Consider the following 27,754-nt stretch of genomic DNA (forward strand, 5'->3'; position numbering starts at 1 on the left):
ACATGAGTTCATGGCGGAGCAGTTTGACTCTCAGGGGGATCCTTTATGGAATGCTAGGGCTATGTCCAGCTTGTATCCTCTGGCGCAGGAGTGTCAGCAGCTTTTGGGGCAGCCCTAGGTGGATTCCCTGGTGGCTCAGTGACCCGGTGCACCTCTCTCTAGTGACAGGAGAGTTGTGTTGAAAGCTATGCAAGACAGCCAGGTGGATGTGGTTCTTTGAAAAGTTTTGAAACAGCTAATTTAGGCATTAAAGCTGCTGTAACTATATCCTTTGTGGCACGAGCCTGTCTAGCTCAGCTACAAACGCCTTTTCCTCAGCTTCAGTTGGCTGGGAAGTACTACATGGTGGATGGCTTATATGACCTTTTGAAGGTGCTGGCAAAGGTGCCGGTGTATTCTATTTCGGCGCTGAATGGTTTGGGTTTGACAGTGGGCTGGTGATTCCACCTCCAAGACAACTCTGGCACAGCTGCCTTTTAAGGGGCAGTTGTTGTTTGGCAAGGGTCTAGATGACTTCATGGATTCGATAATGGACTGTTGCTTGAAGACCTTACCAGATAGTAGAGCACGACCCAAGGGTTCTGGGCATGCTGGTTTTCGTGGCTCCTGTTGAAATTTTCCTGACTACAGGCAAGATTCTCCTTCCTCATTGCAGAGATTTTATCAGGGTTCCAGGCTACAGGCATGCGTTGCCTACCGCTGCCTGACATGCCTGTATGACCTAATAACACCAGGGAACAGAAAACTCCTCTGCAGAAGCCCAGTGGGACTTGGAAATTATTCAGTTAGGCTACAAGCTGGAATTTGCCCAGCCCCTGTCAGCCTGGTTCATGTCTTCTCCTGTTGGGTGACTGGACACAGCATGCTAAGTCCAGGCTGCTGTTCAGCGCTTGCTGGATATTTGAGCAGTAGAGCCAGTGCCAAGCAAATATTCGGGCTCGGGCAGATACTCTGTATACTTTATCGTTCCTAAGAAAGGATCAAAAGATTGGCGAATGCTTCTGGTTTTGTAGCACTTCCTTCCAGCTCTCAAGCTTCCTCGGTTCCAGATGGAGACTGTGCTGCAGTGGCTCTTGTGGAGTTTCTGGCCTCCCTGGATCTTACGGAGGCAAAGTTGCACATCTCCATTTTTCCAGATCACTGCAAGTTTATGTGGTTTTATGTGCAGGATCTGCATTATCAGTTTTTGGCCCTGCCCTTTGAGTTGGCGACAGCACCCCAGACCTTCACCAAAGTGATGGTATTAGTAGCAGCTCAACTGAGGAAGATGGAGTTGCAGTTTCACCCTTATCTGGCTGACTGGTTGCTCAGAGCGCCCTTGGAAAAAGGGCACACAGTGGTAGCGACAGTGCTCTGTGTACTGGAAGACCTGGGCTGGATTGTCAACTTCAAGAAGAGCCATCTGATGGCCATGCAGTCACTGGAATACCTGGGAGTTCTTTTTGATACGGCGGCAGGCCATGTTTATCTGCCCGAGGCTCGGAAACAAAAGCTCTGGGCACAGATTTTGGAGATATTGAAGATGGTGGTCCTTTTGGTGTGGGACATCCTACAGGTTCTGGGTTCCAGGGTTGCCACACTGGATGTGGTTCCTTGGGCAAGGGCGCACATGTGTCCTTTTCAGAATGCCTTACTCTCTCACTGGGTGCCCCACCGAGATGTCTTAGAGTTGAGTCTGCTGTGAGCTCTGGAGGCCTGAGTGTGTATGACCTGGTGGCTTCATCCTCAATCACTCTGCCAGGGTGTTTCATTAAGCATTGCCTCCTGGATTGTAGTAACAACGGATGCCAGCCTTCGTGGCTGGGAGGGTGGGGGGCTAACTCCGTTTGTCATCCTCTTCAAGGCTGTTGGTCTCCATTACCAAGGAAGTAGTCGATCAATGATGGAAGTGGCCTATATTAATCATCAGGGAGGAGCCAATGTCGTCATCTGGCGCTAACCGGCGGCACATGTGACTGGAGTGGACAACATTCAAACAGACTTCCTCAGCTGTCAGACTCGGGATCCAGGCGAGTGGACCCTAGTGCAGCAGGCATTTTGGGTGATGGTGAAGCGCTGGGGATAGATGTGCCTCGACCTTATGGCCATGGCGTGAAACAAGAAGACATCATACTGCTTCAGTTGCAGATCCGAGCCCGGAAGTGAGAGACTGAATGCTCTAGAGCAGGGGTGTCGAACTCAGTCAGATAAGAGGCTGAAACACAAGCTAAGTTATGGGCCAGATCCTTCTCAATCTCCACCCCATACCCCGCCCCATAATAGTACTAATTATAAAACCATTTTTCCATTCATTTTTCATATATACGACAACCTCCTAGGGACACAGGCAGCTAAAATCGACTCCGACATCTCAGAATTACTGATCAAAACAACAGACATAAAAGATTTCCGTAAAGAAATAAAAACACTATTGTTCAAAAAATATCTCCCATCACTCGAACCTCCTCCCAATGAGTTACCAATCAACACCTTCAGAAATACCCACCTATAGTATCTCCTTGTCTATGATTTAGAATGTACTGTAACTCTTCTACACTACACCTGATCTAACTTGATTCAATCGATATATAATTCTCCTGTGATATGTATTATCTTCTGTGACATGTATTATCCTCTGTGTTATGTACCATTCTGTTAAACTGTTGTATCATAATTCTACTATTCCTGAAATTTACTCTTATCCTGTAATGTAATTCTCTGGAATTGCCCAGACATCTTCTATATTGTAATCCGCCTAGAACCGCAAGGCACAGGCGGAATAGAAATCCCTAATGTAATGTAATGTAATATATACACACAATATAATCTTATCAACTTATAATGGTTTATCACAAAATTAAACTACACAAAGCACACTCTATGCTTCTCAACATTCATTCCTACCAGAACATAGATAAACCCCTATGCAAATACGGGACCACAAACTAAAAGTACTAATACAGTGGTACCTTGGTTTGCGAGCATAATTCGTTCCAGAAGCATGCTCGTAAACCAAAGCGCTCGTATATCAAAGAAAGTTTCCCCTTAGAAAGTAAGGGAAACCCGGATGATTCATTCCACATCCCAAAGACAGACACCCCCCCCCCCCCCTCTGAGGCCACTGGTGCTGCTCGCTTCCACACCACACCACCCCAGGAACTGTCTTCTCTCCCCTTGCGGCCCACTCCCAAACCCTTACCTCCAGCAGACATCAGCACACACCAACCCACAGGACATATGCGTGCCGGTGCTGAAAGAGCCTGCTGCTGATCTTCTATGCTGGGCCTTGAGCATCTGCACATGCTCAAGGCCTTCTGGCTTCCACCCATGGGCCGCGAGCCTGAGACCATTGGAATAAACCATTATGAGAATTAGAAGCCCAGCTCATATCACTGGCTTGCTTTTAACAGTCAGGAAAAACAGAACAGTTAAAAAATAAAACAAAAACCAACCTAACCTCCACAATATTTCAGGAGAAAGACTGTTCTACAAAAACCCGACTTCCTAAATCGGAACACCCCCTATGCAAAGCACCAACAGTTCAACAAAATGTCACTGTAATCCCCTCAAGCATATGAACACTTATCTTAATACCCAGAAGTATCCATCGAGTTAAAAAAACTTCACATCGGATCCAAATAACTTCTTTCAAGCAGTCTTATAAATCCAAAGCCATCCACAAAGGATAAACAACCCTGACAAGGGTCCCTTGTTTTGTATCTTCCCACTGCTTCAGGAGAAATAGATTTATCATGATTGGTGGAAGCCATCTATTTCTAGATTAGCAAAAACTTTGATATTTGGTTACATCTCAGTGAGGCATAAGATAAATACAGATGACCAAATCATGTACTAAAGTAGTCTTGTTCACAACTGAACAGATATTTAAAAAGACACCTTGAACAAGCAGATACCACTTGCTTACAGGGAAGGGGTAATTTATGATGAGTGTCTAAAGAAATATACAATAAATTCACATATATCCATATCCAGTAATGCACAAATGCAATGCCCCATTGTTGGCATATGTGTACATTTTAAAGTACATGCCAACTTCTTCCCTCCTCTACCCAAACTGCATTACGGAGAATGTCCATATATAATCTGCATATGCGCACATACTATGTGCTTTGAGGGGGTACATACTTCTACACATGTATTCTATGTTTGATTAGAATCATTTTCTGTGTGGTTTAAAAAAAACCAAACATTTATAAAGTGACACTCAGAATGCACTCTGTTTTTACTCTGTATTAACTAATGTTCTTAAATCTTTTCAATAAAAGAATTCTGAACTAAAATTTTACTTACCAGGGGGGGGGCGTGGCTTGGGAGCGCTTGTGGATGGACAGGTAATTGAATAGCTCCGTTCCTCCAGGCAATACTTTGTTTTTGAACTTAAAAATTTAAACTTTCTGGGGAAAAATTAAATATACTATATCAGTATGGCTACTTCTAAGCAAATTAACTTGGAGATAGCGTTTTCTTGTGGTAAAACAAAGAGGAATAAACCAGACCTGCCGACTCCGTCTAGAGTTCCTCTGCCGGGAGATTCCCTTGATAAGGTCGATATTAGAGAGGAACTGCAGTGCATCAGGCAAATTTTACAAGGAAATGCTGAGAAACTAGCTACGGTAATAGAAGAAGTGGCTAACCTCTCTAAAAAGATTGAAGGAACTAACGCTAGGATGGAAAATTTGGAAAGCAGAATGGAAAGGACAGTCAGTTACAGCTCAATGCCAGAAAACTCATAAGGTAACTCAAGACTTATCGGTGCAAATTGAAAATCTGGAAAATAGGGCGAGAAGAAGAAATGTCAAGCTTTTAGGGTTACCCGAAAATTCAGAAGGAAAAGACGTAGTGGCTTTTATAGAAAAGCTTATTTCTAAGATGATCTCTTTATCATCTAAATTTCCTTTTGAGGTGGAAAGAGCTCATAGAATTCCATTAAAACAGACCAATGGTTTTACTGGCCCCAGACCATTACTTTTTTGTGTTTTAAGGTTTCAGCAAGCATTAGAAATCCTTCAATTTGCTAAGCAAAATAAAAATCTAAACTATAAAGATTCAAAGATTTTATTGGTGCCTGACTTTGCTAACAGAACCGCAAATACAAGGAAATAATTTTTACAGTCACAACCCCAATTAAAACAGCTGGGGGCTAAATATGGACTTTTCTATCCGGCTGTCATGCGAGTCACATATCAAAATAAAAATTGCAATTTGATGATCCAAATGAATTAAGACTACATCTCGTAGCAAATAGCGCCAATGGAATAGGCAAAAATGAATAATCATATTGATTCATATTGATTTGATTCGAATTTGGATCTGTGGAAAATTTACTTTACTTCTGTTATGAATAAAAAAGGAACGCACGGAGGAAAGATTTAAATTACTGAATTAAATACTGAAGTGGGGAATGCTGTTGTGAATATTGATTCAGAAATATTTAAAAGATCTTGAATCAAAAATGGACAAGTTAAACTGTAGGTATGAAGGAATAGGATAGTTTGTTCTATTTGTTGTTATCCCCAAACAATCAACTGATGGAAAAGATCTTGGCAGAAGGTGGATTTAAAAATTGACAGTTTAACAGCTGGAAAAGATCGTGAATTCAGCCTATTGTCATTAGTTCGATTGGATTTTAATTGTCCCTCCTTCTTTATTTATTTCTGGGGAAGCGTCATCTGGAATTTAACAAAGAGAAGGAAAGAAGACAGATGTAAAGAACTAAAAGTAATTAAGCTCTTTTATCTGCTTCAATTGGATATCTTCATATGGATTCATGGATAAGATTGACTCAAGTAGGTGGTTTATTTATTTCCAGAGAAACATCATCTGGGTTTAGACAAAGAAAAGAAAAGAAGACAGACGTAAAGAAACAAGATTGGCTTAAACAGACGTTTCGTGCCTATCGTTATTGGATTAAATGTGTTTAACACACATTCATTTATTTCCTGAGAGAAGCATCGTAACTAATTTAAAACAAAAGAAAAATTTCTTGACAGAGTTCTTTTTAAAAGATTTTAAAAGGAGAAATTATAGAAGTAATATTGGGAAGATCAACTTTTCTCCTTCGGGATACTTGTATTCCTCAAACACAGTTTTAAAATGTTTATTTTTTATGCCCTTTTAAAGAAGTGCTGATTCGTGATTTTTTCTGATTTACCAAATCTGGTCATAAAGATCTACACTCAAATATTTCATGATGTAAGATGCAGGTATTTATTTATTTATTTATTTAGATTTTTATCCCGTCCTCCCAATAGCTCAGAACGGTTTACAATTGAACATACACACTGCGGAGTAATTAGACATATAAGTAGTATAACAGGTTTAGTGGGTGGATTTATAGTTTTTGGAGAGAGTTAAATACAGGGGGATTGAGCAGAGAGAGAGAGGGGGGAAATACAGTAGTTTAAGGAAAGTTATAAGCGTATGGGTTCAATTTTTTTTTTTTTTTTTTTTTTTTTTTTATTTAGTGGAGAGAGTAAGAGTAGTATTCAAATACTACTTATATGGTAAGTATAGCTGGCAGGCAAATACATGAATTATTTTCCCGCAGTAAGGAGAACGAGGGCCTTATATTATTCTAGCTAACATAGTCTTTATTGAGATTTAGATGTCAAAGAAGGAACCTGTTATATACAGCCAATATTTACTCTGAGGCTACCCAATTTATAATAAAATATTGAGGGGAGAGTGGATAACATTACTAAAAGTTCCCCATTTCCTATAGAGATTATCTTAATAAAAGTAACAATTGTCAATTAATTAATATTGAATCTAATTTATTACTAATTTACTATTAATTAGAATTATAAATTAATCAAATAATATTTAAGAGTCTTAAAGATAGGGGTTTAGTAAACTTTTTTAAAATCAGTTTGAGATGAATAGAGGAAATAGATCAAAATCCTCTTAATATGAAATGGAAAAATGGAATATCTCAGATGTTAATTTAAAATTCCAATATGAAATAGATTTAAAAAATGGACCAAGTAATATAATTTTAAAATTACATTGAGTGAACTTATATAATCAATTTTACTTTTATAAAATAAGTCTATTTTAAAATAAAGTTTTAGATTTTTTTTTGAGAGTGACGAAAAGAAAATTTCTACAGGTAAAAGATGATGAAAATGTCTCTAAAGGTTTATATACTGTTCATTTTATAGATTTGACCAGTATGAAATATTGCACTTTTGTAAAACTCTAGGATAATAATTTTCAATTCTAGGGAATTTAAAGTTAGGGAATGAGGTTGTTTCCTTAATAAGAGTTTATATTAATTCATATAATATGGGATAGTTTGTTATAGATAAATAACTTTAATTGATTAATGAGTAAATTATTAATTATATTTGATTATTCATAATTAATCTGAAAGATTGACTAATTGATATTCAAAATTAACAATTTTTATAATTCTTTTTAAAGGATGATATTCATTTATGTTTTGATCTGAAAAGATATATTGATGTGATTTAGGGTGGGAAGAATCTACAAATTCTAATATGGTTGTTTTATATGCCTGGGGGGAGCATTGTTGGTCTTAACATAGAAACATAGAGTATAACGGCAGAAAAGGACCGTAGGCCCAACAAGTCTGCCCACTCAAAGAATCCTCCCCCCTAAAAGAACCCTCCCCCTAAGCATTTTCCCAGACTGTACCCACATGTTTATCCCATCGTCTCTTGAAGTCGAGGATGTTGCTGGCCTCGACAACCTGACATTGAAGACTATTCCAACGATCACCCTTTCGGTGAAGAAGTATTTCCTGATGTTAGCATGAAGTCTCCCCACCCTTGAGTTTGAGCGGATGCTCTCTTGTTGCCGTGGGACCTGTAAGGAAAAAGATAATCTTCCTCCACCTCAGTACAGCCTGTAAGATATTTGAATGTCTCTATCATGTCTCCCCTTTCTCTGCATTCTTTGAGAGAATATAACTGCAGCCTGCTTAGATGTTCTTCATATGGGAGATTGAGACCATCTTAGTGGCCATTCACTATTCCGACTCCATCCTCTTCACATCCTTCTGATAATGTGGCCTCCAAAACTGAACACAGTACTTCAGATGAGGTCTCACCATGGACCTGTACAATGGCATTATAACTTCAGGCTTTCGACTGACAAAACTTCTCCGGATGCAACCCAGCATTTGTCTAGCTTTGGTTGAAGCTTTTTCCTCTTGATTGGTAGTCTTCATATCTTCACTAATGATTACACCCAGGTCCCGTTCTGCGACAGTTCTTGTTAAGGTTTCATCATTCAGGGTGTATGTTCTGCAGGGGTTACCGCTACCAAGGTGCATAACCTTACAGTTTTTGGCATTAAAACTCAGTTGTCAAGTATTAGACCATTTTTCCAGTAAAAGTAGGTCCTGCCTCATATTGTCGGGCACAGTTGTGATGTCCACTACGTTGCATAGCTTAGCGTCATCGGCAAATAATGTAATTTTACCTCGAAGTCCGTGAGGCAGGTCTCATACAAACATATTAAATAGTATCGGACCCAAGACCGAGCCCTGCGGCACTCCACTGGTCACTTCCACCATTTCTGAGGAAGTACTATTTACTACCACCCTCTGAAGTCTACCACTGAGCCAGTCTTTAACCCATGCAGTCAATGTTTCCCCTAGTCCCATTGTATTCATTTTGTTCAATAACCTACGGTGTGGGACACTATCAAAGGCTTTGCTGAAGTCCAAATACACTATATCCAGGGATTCTTCCCTATCCAGTTGTTTCGTTACCCAGTTGGAGAAGCTTATCAGATTGGATTGACAAGACCTTCCCTTCGTAAAACCATGCTGGTGGGGATCCCTCATCCTTTAGAATCATATCCAATCTGTTTTTAATCGACGTCTCCATAAGTTTACCCTATTGATGTGAGACTCACTGGTCTGTAACTTTCAGCTTCTGACCTGCATCCCTTTTTGTGTAGCGGAATGATGTTAGCAGTTTTCCAGTCCAAGGGGACTTTTCCCTTTTTTAGGGAAAGATTGAAAAGCGCAGCTAACGGCTCTGCCAGGACATCTCTCAATTCCCGAAGTACCCTGGGGTGTAGATTATCCGGTCCTTTTAGCCTCGATAGCTCATGGTAAACGGGGGAGGGAAAGGGGGATTTTAGGGAGGGTTGGGCTCTGGATGTGCATGTGTTATAATTTAAATTCTAATATGTTATATATTTATTTACTTAATAGGAAAATTCTCGTTAACACTTTAAAATGTATATGAAATTATTTACATTAAACTTAAATGGGCTTAATCATCTTATAAAAAGGGAAAAAACCCACTTAATTTTCTTAAAAAACAAAATGCTGATATTTATTATATTCAAGAGACCCATTTGTCCGATACAGAATCTAAAAAGCTAAAAGGAGGCTGGGTCAAACAATGTTTCTATGCTCCTGCTATAGGGAAGTAGGCGGGGTTTGCCATAACTAGTGAATAAAAAATGTAATGCGACATTTAAATTGATTTCAGCTGATCCTATGGGAAGATGGGTACAAGTGAATATGAGTTTAGGTAATGACACTCTGACGCTTTTTAATATTTATGGTCCTAATTCGAATCAAATAGAATTTTTAAAAACACTAACATATTCTTATACCTCTGGCTATGACTAATTTAGTGGTGGCAGAGGATTTTAATGCTGTTATGGATCCTTTGTTGGATAAAAAAACCTAGTAGAGTGATAAAATCATTAGGATTGGATAATTTGATTCAAGTTTGTGGGCTGAAAGACATATGAAAAATTTTACACTTTAATGCTTGGGAATTTTCTTTTTGTTCACACATTCATAAATCATTTTCTAGGATTGATTTTATTTTTGTTTCAGATAATTTAGTACAGCAGATCAGGAAGGCTACCATAGATCCAATTATTTTATCAGATCATGGTGGAGTATGGATAGAATTTGAATTGGCGGAACAAGATGGAAAGAGACCTGTTTGGAGGTTCAATAATACTCTGCTTGGAGATACAAAACTTATTGAAGAATTTCAGATAAAAATGGAAGAATATTTTCAATTTAATTCCTTAGATGAGATCTCATTGGAAACTTTATGTGATGCTTTTAAAGTTACCATGAGAGGGCATATAATTTCATATTTGGCTTATGTCAATACTTAATCTAAAAGGGAATTCTCTGAATTGGAGGAAAAGATTAAAGAATTAGAAGCAAAATTAACTGTAAAATGGGAACATGATACATTTCAGGCTCTCTTAAAAGCTAAATATAAATATGAGATCTCTTCTAAATGGGCTAGGAAGGAACTATTTACTCAACAGGCTTTGTATTATGGAAACTCGAAGAAAGCGGGAAGATTACTAGCTAACTATTTAAAAGCCAAAAAAAGGAAAGTAAAGATTATAAGACTTTATTCTTCTGAGCTTTATTCAAATAAAGAACTTGATGGTTTAGAATTTTTCAATTTAATTGAGGGTCCTAAAATTTCCGAGCATATTAAAGGATCTCTTGATGCACCTATTGCATTGAAATCTCTTAGAGTTGGATCCGCTCCAGGAGGTGATGGTTACACTGTGGAGTTTTATAAATCATTGCAAAATACATTATTGCCTTATTTATTAAATTTATATCAGGTTCAACTGGATAAAGGCTGCATTTCAGATACTATGGCAGAAGCTTTGATAATAGTTTTGCCGAAGCCAAATAAAAATCCTTTATTGGTTTCAAATTACAGGCCAATATCTCTGATAAATGTCGATGGAAAACTTTTGATCAAGTTATTGGCTCTACACTTGGCTAAGGCTCTCCCTTATATTATAGGTATGCACCAAACTGGGTTTGTTTCTCATAGACATTCTTCACATAATACCAGGTTGGCTCTTCATATGTTGACCTTAGCAAAATCAATGGAAGATCTGGTCTTCTCTGTATCTTTGGATGCAGAGAAGGCATTTGATCTTGTAGAATGGACCTTTATGTACCAAGTAATGGATTGGTTTGGGGTGGGTTCTGGATTTATTCAAATGATTAAAGCTTTGTATAACTCCCCTTCGGCCAGATTGTATATAAATAATTATTTCGTCTGGAGAGGGGAGTTAGACAAGGATGTCTCTTATCTCCTCTGTTGTTTGATATTGTACTGGAACCCTTGTTATTGGCTATTCAGCAAGCAGAGGAGATTCAAGGTATTCCTTACGCTGGTCGGGAATACAAAGTTTCTGCATATGCAGATGTAATTTGGTTTCATTTGAGGAACCCTGAATCTGCTATTCCACATTTATTGGACTTGATTGAAAGGTTTGGAAAATTTTCAGGATATAAAATAAATTGGGGTAAATCAGAAATTTTTCCGCTTAATGTACATTGTCAAAAAGGATTGTTTGATCAGTTCCCTTTTCTATGGAAAGAAGAGGGTATAAAATATTTAGGAATGTGGATTTATAAGACACTGGAAGAGCCAATGAAAGTAAATGAAAAATCATTATTACTAAAGGTTATAGAAATGTGTGAGCAATGGAATCCGCTACATTTATCTTGGTGGGGGAAGAGTCCAAACAGTTAAAATGATGATTTTGCCTGTAGTTTGCTACCAAATGGGAATGTTACCAATTTATTTTCAGGGGTCTTTTTACAAGAAATTGAGTAGTATTCTTATTAAATTTGTTTGGATGGGCAAAACTGCTAGAATCGCTTTAATATCTCTACAAAAACCAATTGGGGGGGTAAATTTTCTAAATTTCTTTAGGTATCATCAGGCCTATATTCTGCGTCAGGGTATGTACTGGATCCTGCCTGACCTCATGGAACATTATCCAGATTGGTTAATTTTGGAATGGAAAATTATGTCCCCAATGCATTTGTCTCATGTATTGGACATTAAATTACCTAGTTATGCTGAGAATAATAATATTATTTTGGATACTTGGAAGACCTTGAGATGTATCAATAAGTTAACTGAAATTCCTATAGAACAGTCTCTGTGCCAATCACTATGGCTGAACTCCAAGATACAAATAGGCGGGTCTAAAATTGCCTGGAAAGAGTGGATGCAGGCAGGCATAAGAACATGAGGATGTTATTTTAAATGGAAAATTGCTTGACTTTTCACGGTTGCAACAATCTTTTGGTATTTCAAAATTTCAATTTTATCAATGGTTGCAACTGAAGCAGGCTATTCAGAAAAGGTTTCCTGATTGGCGTAATTTGAAAAATTTATATAGCTTGCAGTTCCTCTGTTTTCAGATAGATATGCTTGGGCATCAAGCTGCCAGGTGGTATAAATTAATATCTGAACTTGTGAATAAGAAACTCAAAAATGCTCTTAGAGACATTTGGAGCGTCGAGATTAAGCAGTACATTTCTGTATCTCGATGGCCACGGATTTGGTCTTGGAGGATGAGATGTTCAGCATCTATGAAACAAACTTGTTTGGATCCCAGTTAGACTGAATAAGTTAGATAATTCTAGGTCTAATAGATGCTGGCACTGTCATCTAGACGTAGGAACATTGGATCATTTACAATTCTATTGCCCTAAGATACTTATTTTTTGGAAATCGATTTGAGGACATATTAATATTTTAGAATCTGCGATCCCTTTGACTTATGAAGTAGTGATTTGTGATACTGTGTTACATGTAAAAGATCCCTTAGACTCTTCTTAATTATGACAAGTACAGCTGTGAAATTGATTACACATAACTGGAAAAATTGGGATCGTCTTAACTTTACATTCTGGTGGGCAAATTTATGTTTAATATATAAATATGAGAAAATGAATGCTGATTTATCAGGAAATATAAAAAAATTTAAATTAATATGGGACCCATTGATGTCTTTTGTAGAATTATTATAGTTTTGATTTCTGTTGCACATCGGGGGGGGGGGGGGGGGTGAATATAGGCTTTAAATCAATATTATCTTTCCTGAGGGTATTGGGAGGGAGGGAGGGTATTTTGGGGGGTTTGACAAACAATTTCTGAATGTTTATAAATGTTTAATTTATGGTTGTGACATGTATAGCGCATTTCTAAAAACTATGGAAAATTTGTAAATGCTTTAATGATAATGGTTAGGTAGGGTGGGGTAAGGGGTATTTATCTGTTTGAATCTTGTAAAATTTTAAGTGATGTTTAAAGTGTAAAATGTTTTTTAGACTGTTTTCACTTATTGAAAGTATTAAAAATGAATAAAGATTTTTTTTAAAAATTTTTACTTACCAATACTCCAAGATTGGTAATCTGGAACTCAGATTAGTTTATCCTTAAGCTTTCAGTGCAGATTTTCTAAATCTTGGTAGACACTCACCAGCCACTTCTAGAGGCCATGCTAGGGAGCAAAATCTCTTGGTTTTGCCTCCTTTGGTGACCAACTTAGTAACCCAAATGGGCCAGCTTTTTAGCTGTCATCTGTCAAAGAAGCAGAGTTTTATAGTCAAAGGTTTTATAGTCCAAGGTCTGGAAAGTACTAGGAGAGTAGGCTTCATTGATGCAAGATGACAATATCTAGGGGCTGAAAAAAGTCATGTGAAATGACCCTAGGGTGAATCTCTCCACCATATTGTGCAACAGTTAGGTTTACAGGTCAGGAGTATAAAATGCAGCACTACCTCTTTTTTTTTTTTTCCAGTTCGAAAAGTTTTATTTATTTTTAAATAAGAGAACAGTATATAAACAGGTGCACACAAAGGCAGATACTGATATAACCAATAATATATATAATCGGTTCAAATAAGGGCATAAATGGATGTAACGCAAGATATATAAATGGCAATTACATACAGTTTTGAGTAGAACTCAAGAACTTATATATACCAAAGTGCGGTACATTACAATAAGAGTATAACGGTGACCAAGTAAGATGATGTGATAAGAGAGTACCAGACTTCTCTGCATTAGCCTTTTCAGACTTAGCCATTAGGCATAATGAATTCCACCAGATAAATTTTTCCAGTTATATAACGCATTTTGTAAGGCATTATACGAAAAAGCTTGACCTCATGATGTGATATAAACAGTCATCTATACAACTGAAAAGAATTTGGGAATGATCAACTGCAATTGGGGTAGATAAGACATTGGCTATAGTTTTACGAGTTTTATCCCAATAATCTTGTATGAGAGGGCAGAGAAACAGCATATGCTCCAGCAGCAGTTGTCTAAACTGGCCTGATGTTAACCCATATACATTCTGTTGTTGTAGTGTAGCTACAAGAATGTTCTAGCATCATTCCTTGGGTCCCAAGGAACAGTTAAATGTAGATTTCATTTTTGATCAAGTGAACAGGCTGTTGTCTCCATAAACAAATGAAGCAAATCTAGACTAAGGAGCTGCATTTGAAAGGGAATGCAGACCCAGAAAGAGACTTGTATTTAATATTTGCTATGCTATGTCAAGGTTTTATATCACTCTTCAGGTTCGGAGCAGGTTATATAAATCTACTTGTGTATATACACATAAATAATAATCCATCCTATCTATATGCATTTTTCTGATCTTAAAAATTCTTCAATAAACCATGCCTTAATTCTCATAAAATATTATGTGAGGAAATCAAACAAATATTTAACAGCAGTAGATTTTCTGACTGCATAAGACAAACTGATTTTGTATGTTTTTCTTTTCTGTTAGATGGAAAACAGCTATTCCATTTCTGTACCCATCTTTAAACAGTTCCATAAGAATATCATTGGAAAGGGTGGTGCAAACATCAAAAAGGTGGGATTTTGAGGATATATTCAAGTTTTTATTTCATCTCCATATAATTATATTGAGGCTTTATAAAGGGCATTATAGCATTGCACAGGGAAACTCTGTTCTCCCTGAGATAATTTATAGTTGTTTATAGTTTGCCTTTAAACAAGGCGGATTTCAATATTACACACACAATAAATACACAAACAACAAATATAAAAATATTATAGACAGTTATCCGATTGTGTAGAAACTCTGGTGTGGTCAGGGAGCATGTAACAATTGCCATGGTTAGAGTAACAGGTAGCTTGTGGGTAATAAGGGGAACTGATCCCCCTTTCAGATTCGAGAAGAATGCAACACCAAGATCGACCTTCCAGCAGAGAATAGCAACTCTGAGATGATAATCATCACAGGCAAGAGAGCAAACTGTGAGACTGCCCGGGATCGTATCTTGGCTATCCAGAAAGAGCTGGTAATCAAGTTGCATTACTATCTCCATCCTCTCCTCTCTGTATAAATTTTTGCTGTAGTTTGTTTCTAAATCTCTTCCTTTCTTCAAGCCAGTTAAGGAAGCAGTTTTTAAATTTGCCTTCCCTCCTTTCAGGCAAATATTGCTGAAGTGGAAGTCTCTATTCCCTCTAAGTTCCACAACTCGCTTATTGGTGCGAAAGGCCGTTTCATCCGCTCCATCATGGAAGAATACAGTGGGGTTCATATCCATTTCCCAACTGAAGGCTCAGGCAATGACATAGTCACTATCAGGGGCCCTGCTGAAGAGGTTGACAAGGCCAAGAAACAACTGATGCAATTGGCAGAGGAGAAAGTAAGATCTAGGAAGCTGTCAAATTTTTTCTGACCTATTGGTACACACCAGTGAAGTTTTTGAGTATGACTCAAAATTCTTGCTTCTATTTAAGAAGGATTCGTCATAATAGGAAATTGCACCATTAGCAATTTCTGAGAGAATATTGACTGCTAGTGGTAAGATGTGTAGCATTAACTGACTTGACTTTTTAAATCTTGTATAATGGTGTTGGTTTTTAAACATTTTAAGAGATGGAATCCCCAGACAACTGCATAAGGCAATGCGAAAAATACAGCAGCTTGTTCCAAAATGTTTCCTCTTGGTAACCTTTTTTGCTATTCTATGAATGCCAAAGGAAGATAGTTCAAGGTTATACATAACTTTTGATTTATCTTCATATGACTGAAAATTTGCCTAGGTCATATTGCTACCCACCAATCAATGTTCACTAAGCTAGACTTAAGTAGGTTGAATGGGGTCTTACTTCTGAGTGAGCTTGGAAGGCTCAAAAAAACAGGTGATGTTGAAATTATGTTCTTAGTAATGGTCTTGTACAATCCCCCTTTATTCCGGGACCAAAGGGTTTATGCATCCTTTGCTGCCAAGCACTGTAGGAAGCCTCAGATGATTGAAGTTTTAACTCCTCCCTCTGCTAGCATATCCTGGAGCATGCCCCTTGGACACCAGTCTTGCTTTCTAAAAGCCAACCTTTAGGAGCTTATCTTTTCTCGTGTTTCTTTTGCTAGTTTTCAGTATTTTTGGGGGGGTGTTTCCTTCACGGGTTTGCCCTCGTGGTATGGAGGATCCCTGCAGGAGCATCCTTGTGGCTGGAGCTTGCAGACTCTTAGAGAATGTCTTCTAGGGCAGTGGTTCCCAACCCTGTCCTGGAGGACCACCAGGCCAGTCAGGTTTTCAAGATAGCCCTAATGAATATGCATGGAGCTGATTTGCATGCCTGGCACCTCCATTATATGCAGATCACTCTCATGCATATTCATTAGGGCTATCCTGAAAACCCGACTGGCCTACTGGTCCTCCAGGAGAGGGTTGGGAACCACTGTTCTAGGGGATTCCCTGCGCTTCAGTAAGTACCTGAACAGCCTGCAGGTCAGATTGGAGCTCCGGGATCGTGATGTAGCGCAGGTTGAGCAGTTCCATGGAGGCGCGACCGGGATCGGAGCCAGACTGCGTGCCTCTGCCAGGTGGTTGTGCGGAAGTCACCGACCGTGGTGGTCGGGCCAGTGGAGCAGTCAGAAGATCTGAAATCCAGCTTTTCAGCTTCCTGAGGATTTATATCTCCCTATATGCTGTTCCAGCATTACTTGCACTTTCTCCCATTCAGCACAATGGAACAGTGAGTAACAGACTGTAACAGCCTGTTTTAGTGATTTTGGAGTTCTTAAAAAGGGTTTTCTTGTGGTTTCCCTGCATGCCCACCCCTCCCCACCTCTAAAATCCCAAAATCGCAGTTTTCTAGGGATTCCTGCTCCTTTCCCTGGGCCATTTTATTGCAAAATCGGCACCCATGGAGGCCATTTTGGATTTTTCCCGATTGAATAAAACTATTTTTCATAGTTAGGAGCTTTGTTTTTGCTCCCCAGGCCGGGATGGGACGGATTAATGCCTCATTTTTAGCGGATGATTGTCAGATGCACAACTGTGCTCCATGTGTGCTGTGGGCCACGAGGGAGGTGATGTTTTCACAGATGCAGTGCTTTCCACCTCCGGGGAGACCCTGTTTGAGCCTTCTGCCACAATTTCTGCAAAAATTGTTTCTGGGAGCTCTTGGGAGAGCGCTGGTGGTGTATTGGCAAAACGCAAGTGTGGTTCTGGAGAAAAGCCTCATAAGTCTTCCAAGCATTCTGTCTGAGGCGCACAGGGTGGCTCTCGCAATGGGAGATATTCCACCCCCCTTGGAATTTGTGAATATGCTCTATCAGGCATACTTAGTTAAGCAGTCAATGCCTGTGGTCACCCCACTGGGGACTACACCTCCGTTGGACCCGAGACTTTTGCTTTGTTCCCTGACGGGGACCCCAGAGCGAAAAAGGGCAATGCCCGTGATTGCGTTGGGCACTTTATCGATCCCTCTGCTTTTGCAGGAAGGTTCAGTAATGTCCACAGATGTGGCAAATTTGATGGAGCTCCGCGATCAGGATCTGTATAGGTCCCGGGACCTGGCTGATGATGCCACAGTATGCAGGTTCTTTAAACCTGCTCATCTGGAGGCAGGGCCGCCATCAGAAATTTCTGGTCCCCTTACTGAGCAATCCTATTGGGCCCCCCCACGCACCCCTTCCCCCCCACTTTTGTCCGTGGGGGGTGCTATCAGGAAATCGGCAGGGGACAAAAAAAGTATGACAGCTGTGTTTATTGTTTATTGTTGTGCACAGCAGAAGCATAATACAGGAATTTGTGCTATGGTGGCCTAGGACCAATGTTCCCTCTAAGGATTGATGAGGTGTGTGCAAAAAAAAAAATATGCATGAGCGACAAGTTACATACTCCACAAATTTATAAGCAGGCTCAGAGGATGCCAGGAGTTTGGGGCGTTCTAATTTTCATCTTGTTTTGATGTCCTCACCAGTACTCCGGTCTCCCTCCTCAGGGCAGAGGTACCCTTCATCCTACAAGCCCTATTTTGGGGGATCTGGCCTTCAGCAGTCCTCAAATAGATGTCCAGCAGCCCCTCCTAAGAAGCAATTCTGACACCAGGCCCCCGGCCCCTCTTCCTTGCATTGGGGGGAGGGGGGCGGCTGGCGGCCTTCCTGGCGGAATGGGAGACCATAACATCTGACTGCTGGGTCTTGGAGGTACTCTGTGATGGGCTCAGATTAGAGTTTCTCCATCCTATCTCTGAGTACTTTCTAGATTTCCCTTCAGGCCGCCCCGAGATGGCACTTCGGGTGCAGGTCAAGGTCCGCAGACTGTTGGATCTTGCGGCATTCGAACACGTGCCAGAGGGTTACTTGGGCTCTGGGAGATACTCAGTATATGTCATCATTCCAAAGAGAGGCTCCGAAGATTGGAGACCAATCCTAGATCTCAAAGTGGTCAATGTAGCACTGAAGGTGCCCTGCTTCCACAGGAAGACGGTGCATTCCGTCATTGCTTCAGTGGTGCCGGGGGAGTTTCTGGCCTCCCTGTATCTCACGGAGGCATATCTTCATATCCCCATCTTTCCAGCGCACAGGAAGTTTCTGTGGTTTCATGTTCTGGAGCAGCACTTTCAGTTTGTGGCTCTTCCCTTTTGGTTGATGACGACGCCCAGGACCTTCACCAAGGTGATGGTAGTGGCAGCGCATCTCTGCTCTCTGGGTGTCCTGGTTCATCCATATCTGGATGATTGGCTGATTAGAGCTCCCTCTCTGGCCGAAGGGATCCAAGCAGTTCAGCTGGTGGTTCACTTGCTGCAGCATCTGGGCTTGGGTGATCAACCTTCGGAAGAGTCACTCGGAGCCTATCCAGGATTTGGAGCACCTGGAGGTCCACTTTCACACAGGACAGGACAAAGTGTTCCTTCCCATATCCCGTCAAAAGAAGATTCAGAAAATCATCAGAGACCTTCTGGCCATTAAGACCCCAGTGTCCTGGCAGTATCTCCAGGTCCTGGTGCTCATGGTGTTGACAATCGAGCCACACTGCGTTCCTTGAAGGAGGCTTTGTTGTCCTGATAGAATCCGCAGCGGGACCCATTGTTTGCCCTCCTGCCTTGGATGGCAGTGGCATGCAGCAGCATGGCGTGATGGTTGCGTCCCCTGTCACTAGCCAGGGGCCTTCCGCTCCGGGTTTCGGATTGGGTGACTGTCGACGGACACGAGTCTTTCTGGCTTGGGGGAAGTCTGTATGTCTTTTCCGGTGCAGGGCTGGTGGGCGCCCTTGGAGCGCAAGTGGTTGATCAATCACTTGGAATGGAGGGCGGTTTGTCTGGCCTTCTTGCATTTTCAGGATCATCGCCCTCATCGAGCTGTCTGAGTGTTCTTGGACAATGCCATGGTGGTGGCTTACGTCAACAGGCAGGGGGGCACGAGGTGTCCCTCCCTGAATGTGGAGGTTTGGTTGCTCTTTTGCTGGGTGGAAAGACACCTGGTAGCACTGTTCACGGCTCAAGAGGCAGGTGTGGACAACGTTCTGGCAGACTTTCTCAGTCGCCAGACACTGGACCCTGGAGAATGGTCTCTCTCCTAGAGAGCATTCGGGTACATAGTGCACCAATGGGAGGCACCAGTGTTTGACCTCATGGTGACTGTGGCAAACAAGAAGGCTGATCAGTTTTACAGTCATCGAGAGGCCGGCAGCGACTTCCTGAATGCTCTGGTGCAGTACTGGCCGCAGGAGGGTCTTCTTTACACCTTCCTCCATAGCCCATGATAGGGTGTCTGTTGCGTCCCATAGCAGAGCATTGGGGGGGGAGGGGGGGCGGTGATCTTGGTGGCTCCTGATTGGCTGAGGCAGCCATGGTATGCCGACCTGGTGCGGCTCTGGCAGGGCCAGGGACTGCGGTTACCCTGTTACCCTCGTCTACTCACATAGGGGCCGATTGCTCTACAGTACCCGGACCACTTTGGTCTTATGGCATGGTTCTTGAGCACGCGGCCTTGACGACCCGGGACTGTTCTACTGCGGTGATAGCTATGTTGCTTCACAGCAAACGAAAGTCCACAGTGGTGGCTTTTGTGAAAACTTGGCGGTGCTACCAGGCTTGGTGCACCAGCCGTCAGGAGGATTCTTCTCCCTCGGTTCCTCGGGTGCTAGAGTTTCTGCAGGATGGCCTGAAAAAGGGCCTTGCAGTGGGTTTCCCTATGGATTCAGGTTGAAGGTCTGTCCTGCCTGGGCCATATTGTCTTGAGGGGATCTTTGGTGGTTCATCTGGACATGGTCCATTTTCTACGGGGCATGGTTTGTCTGAGGTCTCCTTGTCCAATGTGGAATCACCTGCCTTATGAGCCTCTGGAGCAAGTGTCCTTGTGATTGTCATGTTAGCTTGGAGAGTTTCGGAACTTTAAGCTCTTTCTTGTCTGGATCTTTTCTTGCATGTCATAGATACTGCGGTGCTCTTGCGTACGGTTCCTGCCTTCCTTCCAAAAGTGGTTTCTGTCTTCCATGTGAATCTTGAAGTTTAACTTACAGAGTTTGTTCCTTTTGGTTCAGAGTCTCAAGACTGGGTGCTGCGGTTCCTGGATGTGCGCAAGCTTTTGCTGTGGAATTTGTAGGTCACCAATGAGTTTCGTGTCTCAGACTACCTCTTCGTCCTGGTGGGTCCTGCCTGCAAGGGCAAGCCTGCCTCTAAGGCAGGGGTCTCAAAGTCCCTCCTTGGCCGCAATCCAGTTAGATTTCCCCAATGAATATGCATGAGATCTATGTGTATGCACTGCTTTCAATGCATATTCATTGGGGAAATCCTGAAAACCCGAGTGGATTGCGGCTCTCAAGGAGGGACTTTGAGATCCCTGCTCTAAGGCTACCATTTTGAGATGGATTCGAGCACCCCTGCAGCTTATGTAGCGGCAGAAAAGAAGCCCACCCCACGCCACCCTTCAGGCTGCAGGCTCATTCTACCAGAGGGGTTTCCGCCTCCTGGGCTGAGTCTTCGGCAGTATCTCCGGATGAAATGTGCACACCTTCACCACGTTTTAAAGGCAAGGCACAGCATGGAGGGAAAGATACAACAAAGGTAGGGGGAATGCTTTTATATTTTTATTTAGTGATTGATTTACATCTGCTGTCTGTTCAGGAATTTGTTTCTTTTCCTCTGGGGTTGTAATGCTTGCAGAGTCTTGCATCTTAGAGTTTGTTTGTCAATGTTGGTACTTTTAGTTTTTGGTCCCATATTTGCATGGGGTTATCTGTTTTCTGGTAGGAATGAATGTTGAAAAGCATACAGTGTGCTTTGTGTATTTTAATTTTGTGGTTAACCATTGTGTGTTGTTAATACGATTATATTGTGTGTGTGTGTATGTGAATATATGAAAAATAAATAGAAAAAAATGGTGTTACAATTAGTACTATTATGGGGGCGGGTCTGGGATGGAGATTGGGTGGAAATGGGCATGACTTGGCCCAGTATTCTTCATCTGCCGGTCCACAAAATAAATTGAAGAACACTGCTCTAGGATATACTAGCAGAGGGAGGAGTTAAGACTTCAATCATCTGAGGCTTCCTACAGTGCCTGGTGGCAAAGGATGCATAAATCCACTAATCCCGGAATAAAGGGAGGATGTAAAAGAAAAGATTAGCAAAGGTAAGAGCCTAATCTTTTGTTTGTAATGTTCATTTTGTCCACTTGGGGGATTTTTTTCTTTGCAGCAAATAAAAAACTATACAGTGGAGCTTCATGCCAAACCAGAGTACCACAAGTTTTTGATTGGCAAAGGTGGTGGCAATATTCGTAAAGTTCGTGACAATACAGGCGCTCGCATCATTTTTCCAACCTCGGAGGACAAGGACCAGGAGCTGATCACAATCATTGGTACTGAGGCTGCTGTGAAGGATGCACAAAAAGAGCTGGAGGCACTCATTAAGAATCTGGTAAGTGTGATCATACATAACTACTTCATATTTTCTACATATGTTCCTGTGCCTTGTGTTTAAATAGTAGAGCTGCATTTTAATTAAAGTTTGTAATCTAGTGATTAAAAAAACAATTGGGTTTTTCTTTCCCCCCCCCCATTCAGCTTATTGTAATTCTAGGCTAGTCAATTAACCCTCCATTGCACAGAGTCTTAATGAGCTGCAATGAGGGGGGAGGAGAGGATACCTTTAAATTTGTGATTGCAAATTTTAATTAAATTTAAACATGAGTCTGACCACAGTGGTCTATGTCGTTGTAACATCACTAATAAGCTATTGTAATAACCTGTATTATCCTAGGACAAGCAGGCAGCATATTCTCTACATGTGGGTGACGTCATCCACGGAGACCCGTTGTGGACAGCTTTTCAAGCAAACTTGATTGAAGATCTCAAAGTTTGCTAGTGCTGCCCACGCATGCGTGTGCCTTCCTGCTCCACTAGAGGGCGCATCCCCTCCTCGTGGTCTTCAGTTCTTAATTTTCTGCGGAGCCAGAAAGCCCTGTCTCTCTTCTCTGCATTTCTCTAAATGCCTTTCTAGCACCGCAGCTTCTTTATTTTGTTCGGGAGTCGCTGTGCGCTTTGTTCGTTTATTTTTCTTCTTGCTCGTGCATTTTTTTCAAAAAAAAAAAATTTTCTCGTCTTGGTGACCGGGGACTCCCGGTTCGCCGTGGTCACTTGGCCTCATGTGGCTGCGGCCGTTTGACTGCCTTATGTCCCGGCCCCTTACCGGGTTTAAAAAGTGCTCCCAGTGCGGTCGGGTTATCTCCATTACAGACCCGCACCGCTGGTGTATTTTGTGTCTGGGTGCGTATCACCCGACGGACTCCTGTCCCCGTTGTGCCACATTTCAATCTAGGGCTCTTTGGCGGCGCAGGGCCAGAATTGAGGATCTCTTCGACATGGAGGCTGCTCCTGCTTCGACCTCGGCCTCAGTTTCGACGTTGGCCTTGAAGACCTCGGCCCCGGGGAAGTCTCTTTTGACCTCGAAGGCGGTGAGTGTAATCCCGAAGGCCTTGTCGAGACCACCCTCCAAGCCTTCCGAGTGTGCTAACACCATACGGGAATACTCTTCCTCGAGGTCACCCTTGGTGGAATGCACTGCTGAGCCAGCTCGGCCTCCTATGGTCATGGTGCTGATGTTTGAGGAGGTGCTTAAGGCGATTATCTCCTCAGAGCTCTCCTCTGCTTTGGCTCAGCTTGCTCCGACCTCGACCTCGCGCGTTGCGGACCAGCCTGAGCATCGCGTCGAGGCTTCCAGGGGCAAAGTGCATCGGTCTCGGCGTCTCTCCTCCTCTGACTCCTCGCCTCTTCCATCGAGGCATACCTCACCCTCGGGCCGGCCTCGATCGAGGCACCGGTCAAGGCGTCTGGCGAAGCGACCCCGGGACTCTCCCCCAAGGCTGTCCAGCTGAGTACCCCGCTTTGTGAGGAGCCGGCCTCGGGGGGTCTGGGCTCTTTTTCTCGAGGCTTGTCCTCAGGCCGGGGTTCCAAGGGGCGGCGTCATCGGGGCTCCGCTGTCTGGACCCCGGGATCATCCCCTCCAGGGACTTCCAAGCGCAGGTTCTCGTCGACTCCCCCCCCCTTCTTTTAGCGGGGCGTCCTCGGCATCCATGCGCGTGGATACGGATGTGCTGGCGCAGTATTCCAGGGAGGCTTCCCCCTCCTTTTTGGCTGCCTTGCAGTCTTGTTCCTCCACTCCCCTCGAGGGACATTCTGAGAGCAGACCCTCTACTAGGTTTGTTCAGGATATGGGAAAGGCTTTGAACTTGGACCTCCAGTCGGTTTCCAAGTATACTAAGGAGTTTTTGGAGGAGATGGAGCTCCCCTACCCTCCTAAGGGAGTCTTTGCGGCTGCCCCTGAATCCGGTGTTGCAGCAGACTTTTTTTTTGTAATCTGGAGACCCCCCTACGCTATCCCGGCCATTCCATCCAGAATGGAGTTTTGGTACCAGACGGTGCCCTGTAAGGGGTTTGAAAAAGTGCAGCTTTCTCACCAGTCCTTGGTGGTGGAGTCTACACTTAAAAAGTCTCACCCGTCCAAGGTGTACGCCGCTGCCCGGCCGGGCCGGGAAGGAAGGACTAATGATAAATTTGGGAGGTGCCTGTATCAGAACTCCATGATGGCAAACAGAGTTCTGAATTACAATTTTACCTTTACATCCTATCTCAAGTGGTGTATCAAGTCCCTTCCGTCTTTCGCGGTCAATTTGCCTACCAAGCACTGTGCGGAGTTTCGCAAGCTTGTGGATACTCTGTCGCAGCTTAGGCTGTACATGTTTCAGGCCTCCTATGATGCGTTTGAATTGTCATCCAGGGTCTCGGCCTTCGCGGTGGCCATGAATCGCCTCGCGTGGCTCCGCATTGTCGACATGGACCCCAACCTGCAGGACCTGTTGGCCAATCTTCCGTGCTTGGGGAATGAGCTGTTCGATGATTCCATCGAGACTGCCATGAAACGCCTCTCCGAACACGAACGCTCCTTTGCTTCCTTGGTCCGGGCTAAGGCGAAGCCCACTCCTCCAAAGTCCTCAACTTCCAGGCTTTGCCGCCGGACAGTCCTCCAGGAGAGTCTCTTTCAGACAGGGTGCAGCTTCCCCTTCTGCTTCTGGAAGTGCAGGCCCTTCTTCGCCTGCGGGCTGTGGAAGTGGTTCTCCCTTGTAAACAGGGATCCGGGGTTTATTCCCGGTACTTCCTGGTTCCCAGAAAGACTGAGGACCTTCGCCCTATCCTGGATCTGCGGAAGCTGAACAAGTTCCTAGTTTGGGAAAAGTTCCGCATGCTTTCGCTTCCCATTTTGTATCCCTTGATGGCCGAGGGGGACTGGTTGTGTTTCCTGGACCCGAAGGAAGCCTACACTAACATTCCGATCCATCCGGCTTCTCGTCAGTTTCTTTGCTTTCGGGTGGGGGACCTTCATTTAAAATATCGGGTCCTTCCGTTCAGGCTCGCGTCGTTCCCACGGGTCTTCACCAAGTGTCTTGTGGTCACAGCGGCCTTACGGTCGCAGGGCCTTCAGGTTTTCCTGTACCTCGACGATTGGCTTATCAAAGCTCCGTCGAGGGAGAGGGTTATTTCAGCGACCCGTCAGACTATTATCTTCCTTCAGCGTCTGGGGTTAGAGACAAATTTCCCCAAATCTCAGCTGTGCCCCTCCCAGTCCAGTTTATCGGGGCCATGCTGGACACAGTCTGCCTCCAGTCATTTCTACCTCTGCCTTGGCAGGCCGCCCTCCTGCGCCTGAGTCAGCTGGTTTCTCAGAGGTCTTCGGTCTCGGCCAAGCGGATGATGATCCTCTTGGGACACATGGCCTCCACCGTGCATGAAACACCGTTCGCCAGGTTGCATCTTCGGGTCCCTCAGTGGACTCTGGCGTCTCAGTGGCGGAAGGATCGGGAACCCACGTCGCAGCACATTGCGGTGGCTCCCTCCTTGAGACGCTCGCTCCGTTGGTGGGTCAGCTCTTCCAATCTGTCCAGCGGCTTGCTCTTTCTCGTGCCCCCACATCAGAAGTTTCTGACGACGGACTCCTCGACGTATGCCTGGGGTGCGCACCTCAACGGCCTTAGGACTCAGGGTCTTTGGTCGAGTGCAGACCGTCGCTGCAACATCAACCTCTTGGAGCTCCGGGCCATTTACAATGCCGTGGTGGCTTTTCGTCATTTGTTGCAGGATCGCATAGTCCTGGTGCGCATGGACAACCAGGTGGCGATGTATTATGTGAACAAGCAGGGGGGTACCGGTTCCCTGTCTCTTTGCAGGGAAGCCCTTCGTCTTTGGTAGTGGGCATTGCGCCACAACATCTTCCTTCGGGCGGTGTATATCCAGGGTGAGCAGAATTGTCTGGCAGACAAGCTGAGTCGCCTTCTTCAGCCGCACGAGTGGTCACTCCACTCTCACACTCTACGGCAGGTGTTTGTCTGGTAGGGCACTCTGCAGATAGATCTGTTCGCTTCGCCCCTCAATCACAAGTTGCCTCGATTCTGCTCCCGGATGTACTCCCCGGATCGTCTCAAGGCAGATGCTTTCCTTCTCGATTGGATGGGCAGGTTCCTCTATGCTTTCCCTCCCTTTCCTCTGATTTCAGGACGCTGGTGCACCTCAAGGCGGTCCGCACCACCATGATCTTGATAGCGTCTCGGTGGCTCCAGAAGCCATGGTTCTCCCTGCTCCTCCAGCTCAGTGTCAGGGAGCCTCTGCTTCTACCTGTGTTACCTTCTCTGCTGTCTCAGAGTCGGGGTTCGCTGTTGCATCCCAATCTGCAGTCTCTACATTTAACAGCTTGGTTCCTAGCCACGTGCCTCCCTCCTTAGCTTTTTCTCAGTCGGTGAGAGATGTTCTCGAGGCCTCTTGGAAGAGCTCCACTCAGCAATGCTATTCCCAGAAATGGACCAGATTTGCTGCGTGGTGTGCTACACGCCGTCTGGAGCCACTCTCGGCCTCCTTGTCTAGGTCTGGCTTCAAATCGACATCTATTCTAGTCCACCTCAATGCGATTGCTGCCTTTCATCAGCCGCTTGAGGGGAAACCGCTTTCTGTTCATCCGGTGGTCTCCCGCTTTATGAAGGGTCTCTTCAATGTTCATCCTCCACTCAAGCCCCCCCCACCAGTGCTTTGGGATCTTAATGTGGTTCTGGCTCAATTGACGAAACCTCCGTTTGAACCCATTGATAGGGCTCATCTGAAGTACCTCACTTGGAAGGTGGTGTTCCTGGTTGCTCTCACGTCTGCTCGCAGAGTGAGTGAGCTGCAAGCTCTGGTTGCAGATCCGCCTTTTACTGTTTTTCATCATGATAAGGTGGTCCTTCGTACTCATCCTAAGTTCTTGCCGAAGGTGGTTTCGGATTTCCACCTCAACCAGTCCATTATTCTTCCGGTATTTTTTCCGAAGCCCCACTCTCATCCTGGGGAGGTGGCGCTTCACACTCTGGATTGTAAACGGGCGTTGGCTTTTTACCTGTGACGCACCGAGTCTCATCGGACGGTTCCTCAACTTTTCATCTCTTTTGATCCTAATCGGTTGGGCCGTCCTGTTTCCAAGCGCACCTTATCCAACTGGGTGGCTGCTTGTATTTCCTTTTGCTACGCTCAGGCTGGTCTCTCGCTGCAAGGTCGAGTCACGGGGCATCTTTAGCTTTCTTCAGGTCCACGCCTATTGAGGAAATCTACAAGGCCGCCACTTGGTCTTCGGTTTATACCTTCACCTCTCACTACTGTCTGGATGCCTTTTCCAGGTGCAACGGCCATTTGGCCAGTCGGTTTTGCTTAATCTGTTTTCCTAAATTGCCAACTTTCCCGCCGTCCCTTTTTGGTTAGCTTGGAGGTCACTCACATGTAGAGAATATGCTGCCTGCTTGTCCTGGGATAAAGCACAGTTACTTAACCGTAACCGGTGTTATCCAGGGACAGCAGGCAGATATTCTCACAACCCTCCCGCCTCCCCGAGGTTGGCTTCTTTGCTAGCTATCTGAACTGAAGACAACGAGGAGGGGTTGCACCCTCTAGTGGAGCAGAAAGGCACACGCATGCGTGGGCAGCACTAGCAAACTTTGAGAACTTCAATCAAGTTTGTTTGAAAAGCTGTCCGCAACGGGGCTCTGTGGATGACGTCACCCACATGTAGAGAATATCTGCCTGCTGTCCCTGGATAACACCTGTTACGGTAAGTAACTGTGCTTACTGGCCAAACCAGAAAGAATTTGCATCAGCGCCAACTAATTCAGAATT

The 27,754-nt window shown here is 43.7% G+C and overlaps 1 protein-coding gene across 4 annotated transcripts in view; it reads left to right on the forward strand.

The window, feature by feature from the left end:
- Positions 1-27,754, forward strand: part of HDLBP (high density lipoprotein binding protein) — a 783,060-nt gene that overhangs the window by 335,409 nt on the left and 419,897 nt on the right. For all 4 annotated transcript variants that reach the window (XM_033958794.1, XM_033958796.1, XM_033958797.1 and 1 more), the window contains exons 15-18: positions 14,587-14,673; positions 14,993-15,124; positions 15,257-15,475; positions 21,765-21,986. In XM_033958794.1, the coding sequence (XP_033814685.1) occupies positions 14,587-14,673; positions 14,993-15,124; positions 15,257-15,475; positions 21,765-21,986 (660 nt within the window). The remainder of the gene's footprint in view (positions 1-14,586; positions 14,674-14,992; positions 15,125-15,256; positions 15,476-21,764; positions 21,987-27,754) is intronic.

This window comes from Geotrypetes seraphini, chromosome 9, assembly GCF_902459505.1.
Source record: "Geotrypetes seraphini chromosome 9, aGeoSer1.1, whole genome shotgun sequence".
Lineage (NCBI taxonomy): Eukaryota > Metazoa > Chordata > Amphibia > Gymnophiona > Dermophiidae > Geotrypetes > Geotrypetes seraphini.